The sequence below is a fragment of the Montipora capricornis genome, chromosome 12, assembly GCF_036669925.1.
Source record: "Montipora capricornis isolate CH-2021 chromosome 12, ASM3666992v2, whole genome shotgun sequence".
Classification (NCBI taxonomy): Eukaryota; Metazoa; Cnidaria; class Anthozoa; order Scleractinia; family Acroporidae; genus Montipora; species Montipora capricornis.
Window position 1 is genome coordinate 7,517,892 of NC_090894.1, and position 15,000 is coordinate 7,532,891.

The window sequence follows — 15,000 nt, forward strand, 5'->3', positions numbered from 1 at the left end:
AATATAGAAGATAAAAAGTTACGATCAGCGACAAACATTTTGGGAGATTTTTGCTACGTTCAAGTAAATTGCAAAATCGAAAGTGACATGGCCGGAATTCAGCGGGCGCCGTGATTTTGACAGTGAAATGAGCGAAGTCAAAACAAAGATCACAATCGCCCAACTCTTGTTTATGCAAAGTCAAAATTTACTCACCAAGACGCGTACGATGTTATTATCACCAGGTAATTCCAACATTTTGGCAATAGCAGCTACTTTTTTATTCACCTGCGTCACAAGTTTTCACTGATTTTGGGGCTCATTTTGTTGAAACTCAAGCACACTTCCAACAGGCCTGTGAACCCTTCCTGCTTACAGAGCAATACTAAAAAACTTCTCCCATATCACATTTCAACCTTAAGCTCGAAAATTCAATACACAACATGATATTATAATTCACAAAGGCAGAAAATACCACAGAATCCTTTCCCAGCGAAAATTTTATTGAAACAAACAACATATTTGCTCTTAGAGGCGAAAACCTCTTCCTATTTCATTGCGTGCGTGAAGACAAGAAACTCAATTGTGTCAAATTACCATGTACTTCAGGTAAATGCAGCTCACTTTGATTTCGTCTCGACGGGCGATAGATTGTTGTCGAAGTCCAGTACTCGTCGCTTTTGAGATTCATGCTCCATAAGGGTATATTTTGTTTAAGGATCCACATTCGCGTTGCATGACTTTCGACGCCATTGCAGGCTAAGTTAATGATTCTACTGTGTCCACCAGAGAAATCTATGCAGTTCCACTACCCTCTCGATCCTAAGAAAATACGCGCAGAAGGCTCTATACACAAAGACACCACTTACCAGGGGAGTGACAGGCAAGACTTTTACCGACACGGAAAAAAAATAAAATAAAAAAAATACAACAAACAAACTAAACGCAGACCTCTACTTGGTTTGCCCATAGGCAAACCAGTAAAAAGGTAAACAGACTTAATTTGCATTTCCTTTTGCAGAAAAGCAGAAACGAGACTAAGGAAATTGTTTCTCACCTTAAGTGTTTTATTTATCAAAGGAACATAGTGGCCAAAGTGGCGACTACACTCGAATTTTTGGTCGCAAAGTTAAAAGTTTTAGTCGCATTGGCGACCGTATCGGTCGCAATTTCGAGCCCTGGGTAGGTTAAAAAATTGACAGAGCCAACCTTGCAAATCAAGGGAGAGGCTTAAGAAAAAGTAGAGAGAGAGACCCACTGGAACTGACCACAGCATGACCCCTTTAGATTTCTCATGGGTATCCTGCCTTCAATTTATTATTATTATTATTATCATCATCATCATCATCATCATCATCATCATCGTCGTATATGGAGGAGTGTTTTTGCCTTTCATCGCAGACTGTTTGGCCCCATTAACCCTTCAACTTTTGACAGCAATTTGATTCAACATACATGTAATTCAATTACCGTACATGTAACTTGATTGGAAAATGTATGTAAATCGTACAGCCTATAGTTGAGAGAAATTCTCACCATTTTCGATTGCATCAATAACAGCATCTGTATCCTTGCTTCTTATGCAGTCAATAAGCTGTCTATGAGACCTCTCGTTTGAGCTATCAAACCTCCGGAGACTCCCAATTCCTCCCTTGGGGATACTGACACATGACTTGGGTAGGGCTCGCCGTCCCTCAAACAGCAGAACAAGGAGTAAGTCAACCAGTCTCATGGTATCCAGAACACACCTCTCGTCACCTTGTAGGGCTTTCTCTATTGCCTCAGGAAGGCCAGCTCTCAGTAAATCCTGGCACACAAAGTAACATGAAATATTGTAAGAACAAGTAAAAGCCAGAATAAAAGTGCTTTGAGCACTGAGAGCTTTGAGAAATGTTCACAAGGGATACTAATCTTGTATTTTGCACACGTGATTTGAGGATCAGCAGATACACAAAAAAATCACAACAAGTCCCAACACAAAGTTCAAAAAAGGAGCAGGAGTTTTAGTCGGTTCAGCAATTGTAGTTGTATATGTGGTCATTTTGTCCTTGGGTTTCAAAAAGCCTCATAAATCGAAAATGCATCATCTTCCTCTACTTTTTGCTTTTCAACAAGCATCCACATTGGTTTTTTCTTTTTTGCAACCAACATTAAGTCACGTGGTATTTTGACTCTGCGATCTGAATGTCATTTTTTGTGGTCAAAGAGACCAACTTTCAGAACTTGTGAAATCTTCAATTTTTATTGTGGATACCTCAGACTTTATAAATTGCGGATTTCAAATATTAAATTGTCCTTACTTGCAAAAAATATTGCTTCAAAAGAAGTTAAAGGATGACAATATTCAGGAAGGAAAAAGAGAAAAAAGTGTGTACTGTAGCTACATGTATTTTACATACATGGGTGACACTTGGTGATCCACGACATAATGTAGACAGGAGACTAACAATCGTAGACACTGATGTGCTACTGCTCTTAGCATCTGGTGTAGCTCCACTGCTACCAGCTTTCTCTCCCGCAGAAGCCGCAGCACTTGCTAACCTCTCTAGTAACTCGCTACTGAGGCCATGTTCAGCTAAAGGAGCAGGATCAACACCACGACGAGTGAAGCGGTCAGCAAGTGAGGCAAAACACCTCAAGGCACCATCAGAAACCTGAACAAAACAGGAAATACTGAATTATTACAATAATTATAACAATTCAAAATGTAGTGACTGGCTTAAGAATCTCACAACACTTTTCGTCCGTTACTGAAGAACAAAAGCAAACCAATAGCAACTTGCACACATACATGTATATTTTGTCAAAATTTAACCTTACAATAAATAATTCTGATTGGTTAATCGCACTATCTGTGCCTGTAATTATTGGTCAAAATTATTTCCTCTATTCTTCTGAAATCATAAGCAAAAGGTCTAAGCATGTAGAATTATTTGATCTGATATGATGAATTCCAGTCAAAATGTCACGAATGACATGAAAAGTAACAAGTTATTCAGCAGTTGAGTTTGAAATTCAGAAATATTCATTCCTCTGAATTAGAAAGGTGAACTTAAATTAATGCTTCAACGACCACACTATAGACGAGTTCAAGCCTGTGCCAATTTGGCGAGTTAAAACATAAATAAACTAAGCTGCATGCTTCCGTCACGCAAGCGAGGTTTTAATACAGTGATTTAAGATAGGAAACATCCAAGATTGCGACAACGAAAAGTGTTCGAGAAGCTGGAGAATGGGAATTGTGTCGTTTTCTACCGCCTGAGTTCGCAAACTTCACTGATTTTCCAGTTGGCGCCAAGGTCAAAATACGGTTTTCAAATCCATTGCTATTGCAATTTTCTCCTCATACTTCGCTAATGTAAGAGCAAGTAAAATTCCTCAAGATCAATTGAAAGTACTGCTGAGTTTATTGCTGGCAAAACGAGGGGGCCGATGAGGTCGACTGAGAGCTAAAGCAGCCGAAGATTTCGTTGATGATTCGCCGGTTGATTTCATACTCCCATCGATTATTTAACCACAAACTCAAGCTCGTATCATCTGGAATCTTCGCACAGGCGTTTTAAGCACTGTTATGTAATTTCTGTTTTCTTAAAATCAGTGTTTTTGGGATGTCTAATGCTACATACATGTATTTCCCCGCAACTATTAACTTCGCATAAATTATATTTTGAATTTACGTCACAGACAAAATCTATCGCTCACGCGTCCAGCCGTCTCTTCTCGGCGAGGATACCCGAACTCGAGTGAGCGGCGGAAATCGAGCCTATCAATTGTGTTAAGTACAATGAACATACGTTTTTCGGCAAAGCACTTACATAAGGGTCTTCATGCTTCAGAAGTGTTGAAAGTGATTTAACACAAGCCTCCAAGTTGGTATCCTGTGGCTCCATCCTTCCACACAACCTGGACACAACATTCATTGCTGAGTGAAGTGTATCCTTGTGCACAGAGTTCCCAAATTCACGGATAAATGTCAAAGAACATTGCAATCCACCAGCTTCAAACACGGCTCCTGCTTCGCGAGTGCAAATTAGTTCAAGGACCTAATAAACAAAAAAACAAGCGGCAATCAACCCAATGAACATTCTTTGACAATTAACAATTTATTTGTCTAGGCTAGCAAGGATTATGATTGATTTGAGAATTGATCCTCACACTTATCAGGCCTTCTGACAGGGTGCGCGGGTGCGGAACTGCACAATTCGGTAAAACACGCACAATTCCGCACAATTCGGGAAAATTTGCAAAATACCGCACAATACGGACTTATCTACTCAAAATTTTAATCAAAACGCATTTTTCTATTGAGTATCAGGAGATCTAGAATATATTTAGGCTATTTTCAGACTATTTACCTTGAAAACAATCTAGTATTTCCACGCTTTCAGCGAACAACTCGTCGATTGGGTTACACAATTAGTGACTGATACAGACTATTTAGATATACATGACGTACATTAGAGGCTCGCTAGGTTTTCTGGGGCAATTTCCTCGAGTGGTTTTGTTTAGCACATTCGATTGCTTCAACAAACATAAAATCAGTTTTAAATAGGTTCTAAACTTCAGTCAATAATATAAAAATCATTCGAAGTAAAATGTAGAGGTAAGTCAGCCATTACAGCAGGAATTCATGTTGATATGGTTAAAGAAAAGATAGACAATTGGCCTCCAAAATAGCGCACAATTTTATTTTTTTTCGTGCACCCTGTCAGAAGGCCTGACTTATCTCAACAATTTGAGCAATAGACCTTATTTGCTGGCACATTTTTCTTCCTAATTCAGATCATATGACGACACATAGGAGATTGTCCTTTGCTTTGTTCATTAAAAAGAGTGAATTCAGACATACAGTATTCATGCTTGCATGCACTCTTTCTAAAGGACAAGACAGCTCTAGGATCAAATCTCCTGAGAATTGCCACATGATCTGTATTGGGAAAACAAATGTACTAGCGAATAAGGTCTATTCTTGGTTTGCATCCACGTGATGAGACGGCCATGTTGGTGTACAAAACAATAGAAAATGGCCTCACAAGCTTTGCATAATAATAGAGTCAAATTCCCAAAAGACACTTTACTGCATTTTTCTGTAGACCAACTTGGCTGCCATGACATCCGATGCAAACCATCAATAATTGTCTCTCATAGACACCTGAGAAATTCAGGCATCTTCAACAGGATTCAAACCCATAAAAAGAAAACGAAAGGAAAGGAACTTTATTTTTAAAAAAGTGTCTAATCTTCTAGCGCTGTAGAGCACTAATCGGAGACACTGTAAATTGAAATTAACAAGTTAACGCAAATCAAATCAAAATTGTGTAATTTCCACTACCTGCAGTTAATATTATTTTGTTTGAAATATTATACATGTATGGTTTTAGATTGGCTCATTTCACTGGCATAATCCTTGCTAGAATGAAAGAAATGAATTGAAGTGCTGGTTATAGATGAAATATTGATTGAGTGATCCAGTGAGCACCTGAAGAGCCCCCACTATAACTCATTGAGACTTCGTCATCAATGAGGAAAAAAGTACTTACTTTCACACACTGTTCACCCAAATCTTTACTGGTTCTTGATGATAAATCAACTACAACCAATCTGTTACAAAGCGCCTTTATTGCTCCTTCCACTGCCACGATCCTTCTTGTACATTCTGCTGACACATCAAGGTAATAAGTGATGGCACGAGCTGTTACTTCAAGAACATTTTCTGGGGCACACTCATCCAACATAATCCGGCACAGAGCTGGAAGGAACGTACGTGGAGGGCAGCTGAGAGAAAAGATGTATGTGTACCGTGTTAGGTATAATAATAATAATAATAATAATAATAATAATAATAATAATAATAATAATAATAATAATAATATACAATAATCTATTAAAATTGCTAAAAAATATATTGAAGCTATGATCTTCGCAGTTATGAGCGCAATTTTTGCAATTGCGTAGAGTAGTCTGAAAAATTCAAGACTTGAAGTCCTGAATTTTTCAGACTTCTCTACGCAATTGCAAAAATTGTGCTCATAACTGCGAAGATCATATCTTCACTTGATTTCATATCCGCAGTTCATATATGATTCATTTCATATATACCATTTCATCATTCCAAAAATATATTCACAACAATTCTATTAATTACTATACATGGAGAATGGTGTTTGTCTCTTTTTCTTTCTGAAGACATTAAAATCTGAATAAATTCAAAATCTAATAATCTGATACATCTAAAAGTATCTAAAACTATCTAGAAAAGCGAAAGGCGAATCGCAAATCTAAAACCCTGTATACAAGGCTGCTAATAATAATAATAATAATAATAATAATAATATAATCGTTCTTGGAATGCATTACATGCAATCTCAATGCATTTACACATGATTAAAGAATAAGACATGATTGAACAATAAGAATAAATATTAAATTTCTCTTCAAGTGTTGAGTGAGTGAGCGCAGTGAAAGAGTGAAATATTTTTCAACACGAGAAGAGAAATTTCATATCTCCAAGCAGCCTTGTAATATTCCATTTATTAGGCTGATTTAGCAACAGAACGGGAACATCAGTAGCGACATCGTGCGCAGCAAAACTACCAATGGGAATTTAGAATAGAGAAGAAAAGAGTGGAGTCTACTCTATTCTGAATTCTCATTGGTGTTTTTTCTGTGCACGCCGTCGCCACTAACGTTCCCGTTCTGTTCCTAAATCAGCCTATTATATAAAGACCAACGACATACTAAAACATTTCACGAAAGGCATCGAAAGGTGTGATTTTCATGTAACCATAGCAACAGTGATCTTTTCACGCGTGAGGATAACATGTTAGCTTCACGTGTGAACATGCGTTTTCATGCGAAAGCTAACTTGGTATTTCATTCATGTCTACTGGGTGATTCTAAAACAATTAGACCCTTCGCCCTCATTGGCCACGGGTCAATCGCCTCTTGGGCCATTGACCCGTATCTCTTGCTGGTTAATTATTATTATTTTTATTTGTCCCAATTCACAGCTATATCATAATGTAAGTTATGGCGCAAGCTGCAACAAGCAGCCTCAGCAATCCAAAACTTGTCTCCCAACAGCACGGTCTTCCGCATTGTGTGGGTCTGAAGCCCATTATCATCATCATCATCATCATATTGTAATATGCCAAAGGAGCCACTGACATTGTTTAGTGTTTTTTAGTAGCTTTGTATAATAGCGTTTTGGATTTGCCATTGGCCTTTTACTTTTTTTAGATAGTTTTAGATACTTTTTGCTGCCAATTCTTACTTTTTAATATTTCTTGTAAAATTTTAGAAATGAAAATTGTTATTCTTAGTTATTTATAAGACAGTTTTTTATTGTACATATTCAATTTGCAACAACTACCCTTAGGAGTTGATTTTCTTGATGTAATCTATTTTCAGTTTTACTTGGCAAATAGAGATTATTATTATTATTATTGATTCCAAGGCTGTAGCCTAACAGGAGCCCGGTAGCCTGGGGCTCCAAAAGAATAGCTCTTGGCGCCATAATTTTTCACAGCAACACCTTTCACTTCATATGTTGGGCTCCTAAGTTCTCAGCGTTTAGCTCTGAGGGCCCCTTTAAAATTTTCTTAGGCAGCAGCCTTGTTATTATTATTATTATTATTATTATTATTATTATTATTATTATTATTATTATTATTATTATTATTATTATTATTATCACCATAATTATTCTTATTATCATCATCCTATTAACAACAATAATTATTCTAAGACAGTAAAACAATACCCTGTGAGCAGTTGGTTTCTGCTATGCTTCCCGAGAGAGAAACCACTGAGAGCAACTGTTTCATTTTCCATCGAGCATGTGCGAAGTAAGTCACACCCCACGTGATGTATTTGACATCACTTCATCTTATTTTGCGGGAACTCACGACACAGCAGGCTCGCCTAAACGCAGCAGTTACGTAGCTGAATGCACACACAAGCACCAAAACAAGTTTACTAACTCATTTTACCAGTTCAAATTTGATTTATTCGTCCTTGGCACTGGACAGTGGCACACTCAAAGAAACTAATGGTTGCTCCCAGTGGTTTCTCTCTCGGGAAGCTTAAGAGAAACCAACTGCCTGCAGGGTAGTAAAACCGATAATTGAACAAAGGATGCTCACAGTAATACAACGTATGAATGAGATAACAGAAGACTTCAGATTTAAATATGGCTAAAATAATACTTAATTGCGCTCTTTCCCAAAAAAGAATACAATAACTTTAAATTAATGACAAGGAAAATTGAAGTGAATGAATCGCACACAATTTGATAAAGGATTAAGAGACCTATTACCATACGTACATGTAAGGAAATAAGCCCACACAATCACGTCAGTTTCCTCTAAAGATGAAGAAATTTGTGAAAATAATTGCGTGTAATAGTTTTCATTACGCCCCTACAATTCTAAACTTTGGAAAACAAAACCGAAGTCTTGAATATAGTTACTGCGAGAGGTTGATGGTTCGTGTTGATAAATCGATATTAAGCTGAATTATCCATTCACACTACCGAACCACACAACCAATCCATCGACATCATTAATGCCCGTCGACTGGCATGCCATTTCAACGTGTTTGAACTTAGAAATCAACGAAACGTGCGATCTTTTTATTCCAAACGACTTTCAGCAACAACACAGTGGCAAAGAACGTATTAAAGGTTTATGAGTAAACGGGGAGGTCAATAATAAAGCAATGCGAATTTCTCACCTCTCGAAACACCGGTCTATATTGTCCGACATCAGCAGTAACATACACAACTGCTCGAGGGCTATGAGCTGCATATCTCTCTCGTCCCCTTGACCCATGCTCAGCCATTCTAAAAGAGTGTCTGGATCAACGTCCACCATTTTTAACGTCGATTGTCAAATTGACGGCTCACGGAAGGCAAAAGATGACTTCTCGATGAACACCAGTTTTGCTAATAGGACTTTGGACACAAGTTGGATCGGACAGACCGTAATTCAAAGAGCGCTTTTTCGAGTGTTGTGAAGATTCTTGGATCCCCAGATGTTGCCCGTAAATACTTCTAGACGTCGTCTCCGTGATGCTGTAGTTTGTGTCGATACTAAGCACTGAATCAACTGGACTGATTGCCAATGCTTCGCGTCACGGAAACGAGCCCTTCTCACGGGAGGCTCGCCTCGTGACTGTTTCCGTCAATACCAACGCCGACACTTTTTCTCATTTAAGCACCGTAACGCGTAAAATAGATCCCAACTGAGACTTCCATCAATGAACACCAAACCGACGCTGTTTACGAGGCAATTACAATCAAGAGAAATGGCTAATTGGGGCCGTCATTTCTCTCAACTTTCCCTTTCTTTCTTTTCATATGATTTCGAGTTCGCGCAAACACAGCCTCCTTCTGGTGTTTGGACGGGCAAGAAACTGGGCCTTAGTAGCCCCACTCAGACACGAAAAACATCTTTTTTCTTACACTTTCTGCAGAAGAGAGATGGAGTTGATCTTGGAATGCAAAACACCTCCTGCATCTCCGGAGCCAAATCGCCTCGTAACAAAGAGGAGGTGCCCGTTTGGCGAGTCTCCGCAGCAGCCAAAATTTGCCGCGCTTGATGGCCCGACGGCATTCAACGAGAACTTCTCGGAAGACCAAAATACCGTTGGTGAGTTGAAGGAAATGCATGTGATTGTTGGCATCGAATCAAAATGCAACAGTTGTTATTCTTAGTCTATTACATGCAACTGTGTACTGGTGAATTAAGAAGAAACAGTTTCTGTGACATCTGTTGCTTTTCTGCAACCACGTGCATGGCTGCAATGGTGCACCATGCAAGTCATCCATGACCAGATTCTGGACCTTTCCAATTCATAGGAAGTGTTTCTGGCCATCTATTTAAATAAGATCACAGAATATTGGATAATGAAGAGCTACAGTATTTAGCTAATGAAGAGTTCTTTTTTTATTTATACACGTACAAGATAACAGTCAAAATACTTTAAGTATGATACCTTCATTACTGAACAAATACCAGAAAAGACCTACAAAACGATTCTCCCCAAAATATACAGGAATCAGACATGCCTCACTAATCCTTGATTAGTTCTAGTTAAAATAATTATCTTGTCGTTAAGAAATCAATCAACAGAACTTTCATCATGTGGTACTCATATTTAGTTCCTTTTCAAACAAGCAAGAAAGTGCAAGCAAGCAAAAAAAGTGCAAGTCTTTGGTCGATAATGCATAGCATGCATAACATATGAAATATATAGAATCTGAAGTTTGCAACATTTTCCGAATTATCAGTTGGTTCTCAAGTGCACATCCAGAAAATCCAGAAAGAGGAGCCAAGGAAATTCCTGCGCACAAGAGAACACATCCCCCTCCCCTCCCCTTACCCAGAATTCAACAAAAATGCAAGTTAGTTGACATTTTGCTGGACGTCCATTGCCCCCCCCCCCCCCGCTCCCAAATCTGGTTCCATACGAAAACTATATCCCCTTTAACCCTTTCACTTACAGATTTTACTCTGTGTAACACCAGACAGTTTCATTCATCAATTCATTACTTGCACAAATCCCATAATACACCTTTTTTACCCCCAAAAATCTGCATAGGCATTGTTTTCGTCTCATGTCCCAGGAGAAATTGCAAACAATGGTTATGCAAAAGTCTTGGGGGGTAATAGAGGTGTATTATGGGATTGTGCAAGTAGTGAATGGGAGCCACTTCAGGAATGAATGGGTTAACCAATCAGATTTAAGATTGTGAGCACAACATAGTAATAGCAATCATAATAATTTGTACCATTGCAGATTGTGCATTTGAACTTCTCATGAATAGCCAAAGAAACCAAAAAAATTGTGCGCTCCCTACAGCTCCTGATCAAACAAGACCTGTTTGTTTCTCTGTCTGTTGGGTTTGCCGTCAACAAAGTGAAGCATTGCCATGTGCATTCTGTGAACACAGTGTGTGCGAGATGTGTGTACGACAATGTAATCAATGTGTTGGTGTCTTTTGTATCTTTTGCTCAACTATCAACTATGACAATAATGAAGACCGTCCTCTGTGCCTAACTTGTCATAATGAGGAGTTGAAATGGAGAAGACTCAAAGTGGATAGAGTGTGAATATGTCGGCACAGGTAATGGCTATAAGCAGCTTACTGCGTACAATAAAGGAACCAGTGTATTTCTGTGATTCATTGATGGATCCTTTTCCTCACTCGTAAGTTGAAGAATTCATCTGCAAGAAGTTTCAAGATGTTGTTTTGAACCTGTGAGGTCTTGTCAAAGAATAACGATGCTGAATCCATAATAGACATGTGATGGTTGTTTTGTTCATGTTTGTCGTATTTTGTTAAATTTTGACAGATTCTGAGGGTTACATGTAGATTATTCATGGTTACTATGAAATGTTGGTAATTAGGTCCAGGATTGCAGTATGACAAGTTGTAAATGTCTTTTGAAAGATAACACTGTTTCCCTCTAACTTTAAATCTTAAAGTGATAAATGATTAAAAAAAATTATTTCCTTTTTTCTTCAGATTTTTCAACAACTAACTGGCAAGACTTTGAGCTTTGAGTTGTACCCAAAAGCTGTTTACTTCGAGTGTTAGTTTTGGATTTCATGGTCCGCCATTACTTACATTTAAAACTGACCGATTGGACCACAGAGGGATGGATCTAGGGAAAAGTGATGTCATTTACTTACTAGCTTGAAATTTCAGTGTGTAAATGCAGCTTATGATTATGCAAAACATGAATTTAAAAGTCTGAAAGCCCAACAATCCCATGCTGCATACTAATGCCGCTGCTTACAGATGCATTCCATTATTAAACGGGTGAGTACTTGACGTCATTTTCTCCTCGATCCAGCTCTCTCAAGATTTTAAAGTTAGTAATGGCAGACCATAAAATAGGAAAAGTCCAGTTAAAACAAACAGGCGTCTTTGTTAAATCAAGGCTTAAAACTTGGATCACTTAATATAGTGTTTACTTCACAGTTTTGAAATACCAAAGAAAAAGAGGAATAATTGTTGACTTTTTGGTCACAGCAGCACTTTAACCATTTATTTGCATATGTGAGTTTATGGTAAGAGTTTCATCAGTAAATAGGTTAGAGAATGGGTTACTTGCTAATTGTCTACTTGAGAAAGAGAGTTGGGGGGGCGTTTGTTATGATTTATTGCCAGCATTTCTATACACATGTTAATTTGAATAGGTGGTTAAGGAGACTCCTAGTGGCATTTATCATATAGGGCCTGCATTTCATTAGTGTGCAATCCTTGCCTATGTTGCTTGAATCTTAAAGTGCTCTAACCAGTGACTGTGTTAAATACCACCATGATACCATGAGATTTTTAAACTTTTTAACCAGTGGTAAGGGCTAACCATACTTCCAGCAATTCAGCATCTGGCAATCGCTATGGCACATCATTCATTGCCTCCATGAAACTTGACAGAAAACATGTTTTTCTTCTGTAAATAGGTTAGTTCACTTGAGAACATAGAGAGAGTTATTAATGCAACTACTATGAATGAGACGTTTTTCTTGTCTTTGTAGAAATGTCTATTAAATATGTTACAAATGAAAGCTTTTATGATTTTCTTTTTGCATCATTTCGTCCTGAGTCGTTGTTTCTTGAGTGTAGACTTTGAGTCTCATCACCCAGGTACCAAGGGTCACACAACAGAGAAAGCTCATTTATTAGGTGAATCCAGTCGTTTTGCCAACACTTTAAGTCAATTTGCCAGTGCACATGAAGTCATTCCTTACACAACATCCGAGAGAGATATTTGGCATATTAGTATTGTTTTAAAGTTGTTTTAAAGTAAAGGAAAGTTATTAACTTGAATGTAATACCATATGCGGTTTCTTACTTTGGTTGCTGAGGTAATGAATTACTTGTCAACTTTGTAATGCGACATCTGGCACCATGAACAAAAAAGTTACGTACTCTTCTCTGTTTTGTGTTCCCCAGCCAAAGAAACACTTTTCACTTGAGATATAATTATTTGTTTCCTTCTAAAGGTGTGTGGGCAACTGAGAGCTATTCCATTTAAAATCCACACCCCACTGTTGACGAGATTTTCTGAGGGGGGTCTGAAGAGCATTTCTGAGGGGTCCATGTGTCAGCACTCTTTCATCTTTCAAATATTTCTGAAGGGTATTGGAAAAAATCCCCATTCTTCTGAGGGCTGAAATAAAATATCAACTTTTTCTGAAGGGGGGAATGTGTCGGCACTTTGATCTGCTCCTTCTTTAATCTTAAGGGGTGAAATTTGCACAACAGGGAGCTAAAGGAACTTAACCAAACTGTCCAGTACAAGAGGAACAAGTACACCGTGTCTGCGCTTGAGGGAGATGTCATACAAATGGAGACAGGTCTTCCAACCAAAGAAGTCTTTCACATTTTTGTAAACCATGCTCTTAGATTTAAAAATAGTGTGAACTATTTTGCTGGATGGATGACCTCATGACGTCAATTCCATCCCGTAAAAAAAAAAAAAACAAGATCCCTGCACCGTCCTCCTTCAGGCAATTCGAATCCTGTGGGATTGTTAAAGACTGCACAGACATTGAGGTTGCCGCACCTGGATTGATGAGTCAGCAAAATGCAACATATTCGTCATACAGAGGAATGAATTCCTTTAAGGTCATAGTTGGTTTTGCACCAAATGGAGTCATCACTTATGTCAGCCAACTGTATCCAGGTCCAGACTCCTTAATCACTTGACAGCTGGAGATATGATTCTGGCTGACAAAGGTTTCCTTATCCAGGATATTGTACCACATGGTGTCTGTGTCATATCCCACCTCTCCTGAATAATGAAACTTTCACAGAGAGTGAGGTCAAGAAAACAAAAGCCATAGCTTAAGCCTGGATTCATGTTGAAAGAACCAATGCTAGGCTGCAAAACTTCAAAATTGTACGCTTCATTCCTTCATATTTGCATTGCTATGCTGACATTTTGTTTCAGTTATGTGCTGCACTTGTAAATTTGCAACATCCTTTAATCAAAGAGGGATGTGAAGATATGGTTTTTGAGTAGTTTTGTACTTCAAGACTATGGTGAACAGTTTTTGAATTGGTGAAATAGAAATAAAATAATTTGTAGACTGAGGGTTATTTAAAAGAATACAACTAGAGGGGGGGATACTCTAATATAACAGTAAAGGGATGCTTGTACCTCCTAGGGATTACTATTTATCGTTTGGTACAGCTCGGGTGCATGTAGGGTGTAAAAATGGACCACTGTGAGAGTTCTTTTATCATGTTTAGGGGACTTAGGCAGGAGAACATATGTTAAAAGAACTTTTTGTCTTATGTTTTACAGTGGATACCTTTAAGGGGTAAAAATAAAAGCAAGTTCTGCCCACACATTGACATTTTGCTACCCTTGAGGAGTCTCTATGAACATTTCCCACAAGCATCCCATCACTTTATATGGGAGTTTCCCTCCCCTCAGGGAAAACAACATTAAATAATATACCACTGATCCATTTATTTTAAATATCATGTTATCCTTGTGTGTATTAAAAAGATGCAAATATGTGATTTAAAATGACTTAAAACCCACCAGTATCATTGTTTGAAACAACTAGCTTATTAAAAACCCTTTTTAAATGAAACAACGTTTATTTCACTACTTAAGAAAATCACACCCTCTTGTTAAATAGAGTGACAAAAACAGTCTCAAACTTAATCTTGACATTTGAATTTCAAACAGCATATTGATGTTATCATCTTGGGAGCAATTCATTTGAACTTTTAGTCTTGGATTTTGCAAGTGTGTGACCTAGAACAATAGCTGCACTTATACAATGTGAGGGTGAAAAATTTAGAAGCAGCCATTGGATTACATTATTTTCACATGAAAGGATGAATGTTCCGAAAAATGTGACTCATTCTGGTAACTTTCTTGGTCCAAAGAATGATCAACATCAAACAACATCAGTGAATAATCAAGGGAAGAGTCATAAGATTTCTGGAAGTACTCATCAAGGAAATGTGTAGAGACCAATAAGAAGAAT

The 15,000-nt window shown here is 38.0% G+C and overlaps 2 protein-coding genes across 3 annotated transcripts in view; one reads left to right on the plus strand and one right to left on the minus strand.

Annotated features, from left to right (window-relative positions):
• Positions 1-8,999, minus strand: part of LOC138027631 (E3 ubiquitin-protein ligase HECTD1-like) — a 49,840-nt gene extending 40,841 nt beyond the window's left edge. Inside the window, 5 exon segments of the mRNA XM_068875185.1 lie at positions 1,516-1,786; positions 2,379-2,633; positions 3,795-4,022; positions 5,520-5,754; positions 8,713-8,999. Of these exon segments, the coding sequence (XP_068731286.1) occupies positions 1,516-1,786; positions 2,379-2,633; positions 3,795-4,022; positions 5,520-5,754; positions 8,713-8,852 (1,129 nt within the window). The 5' untranslated portion in view covers positions 8,853-8,999.
• Positions 9,000-9,406: 407 nt separating this feature from the next.
• On the plus strand, positions 9,407-12,562 carry LOC138027632 (uncharacterized). Of its 2 annotated transcripts, XM_068875187.1 has the most exons (3): positions 9,407-9,629; positions 10,780-11,107; positions 11,510-12,562. In XM_068875187.1, the coding sequence occupies exons 1-2, from the start codon at positions 9,461-9,463 to the stop codon at positions 11,091-11,093; spliced, it is 483 nt and encodes a 160-aa protein (XP_068731288.1). In that variant the 5' UTR covers positions 9,407-9,460; the 3' UTR covers positions 11,094-11,107; positions 11,510-12,562. The 2 variants fall into 2 exon arrangements, with proteins under 2 accessions (XP_068731288.1, XP_068731287.1); XM_068875186.1 differs by having other exon boundaries at positions 10,780-12,562.
• Positions 12,563-15,000: the final 2,438 nt, after the last annotated feature.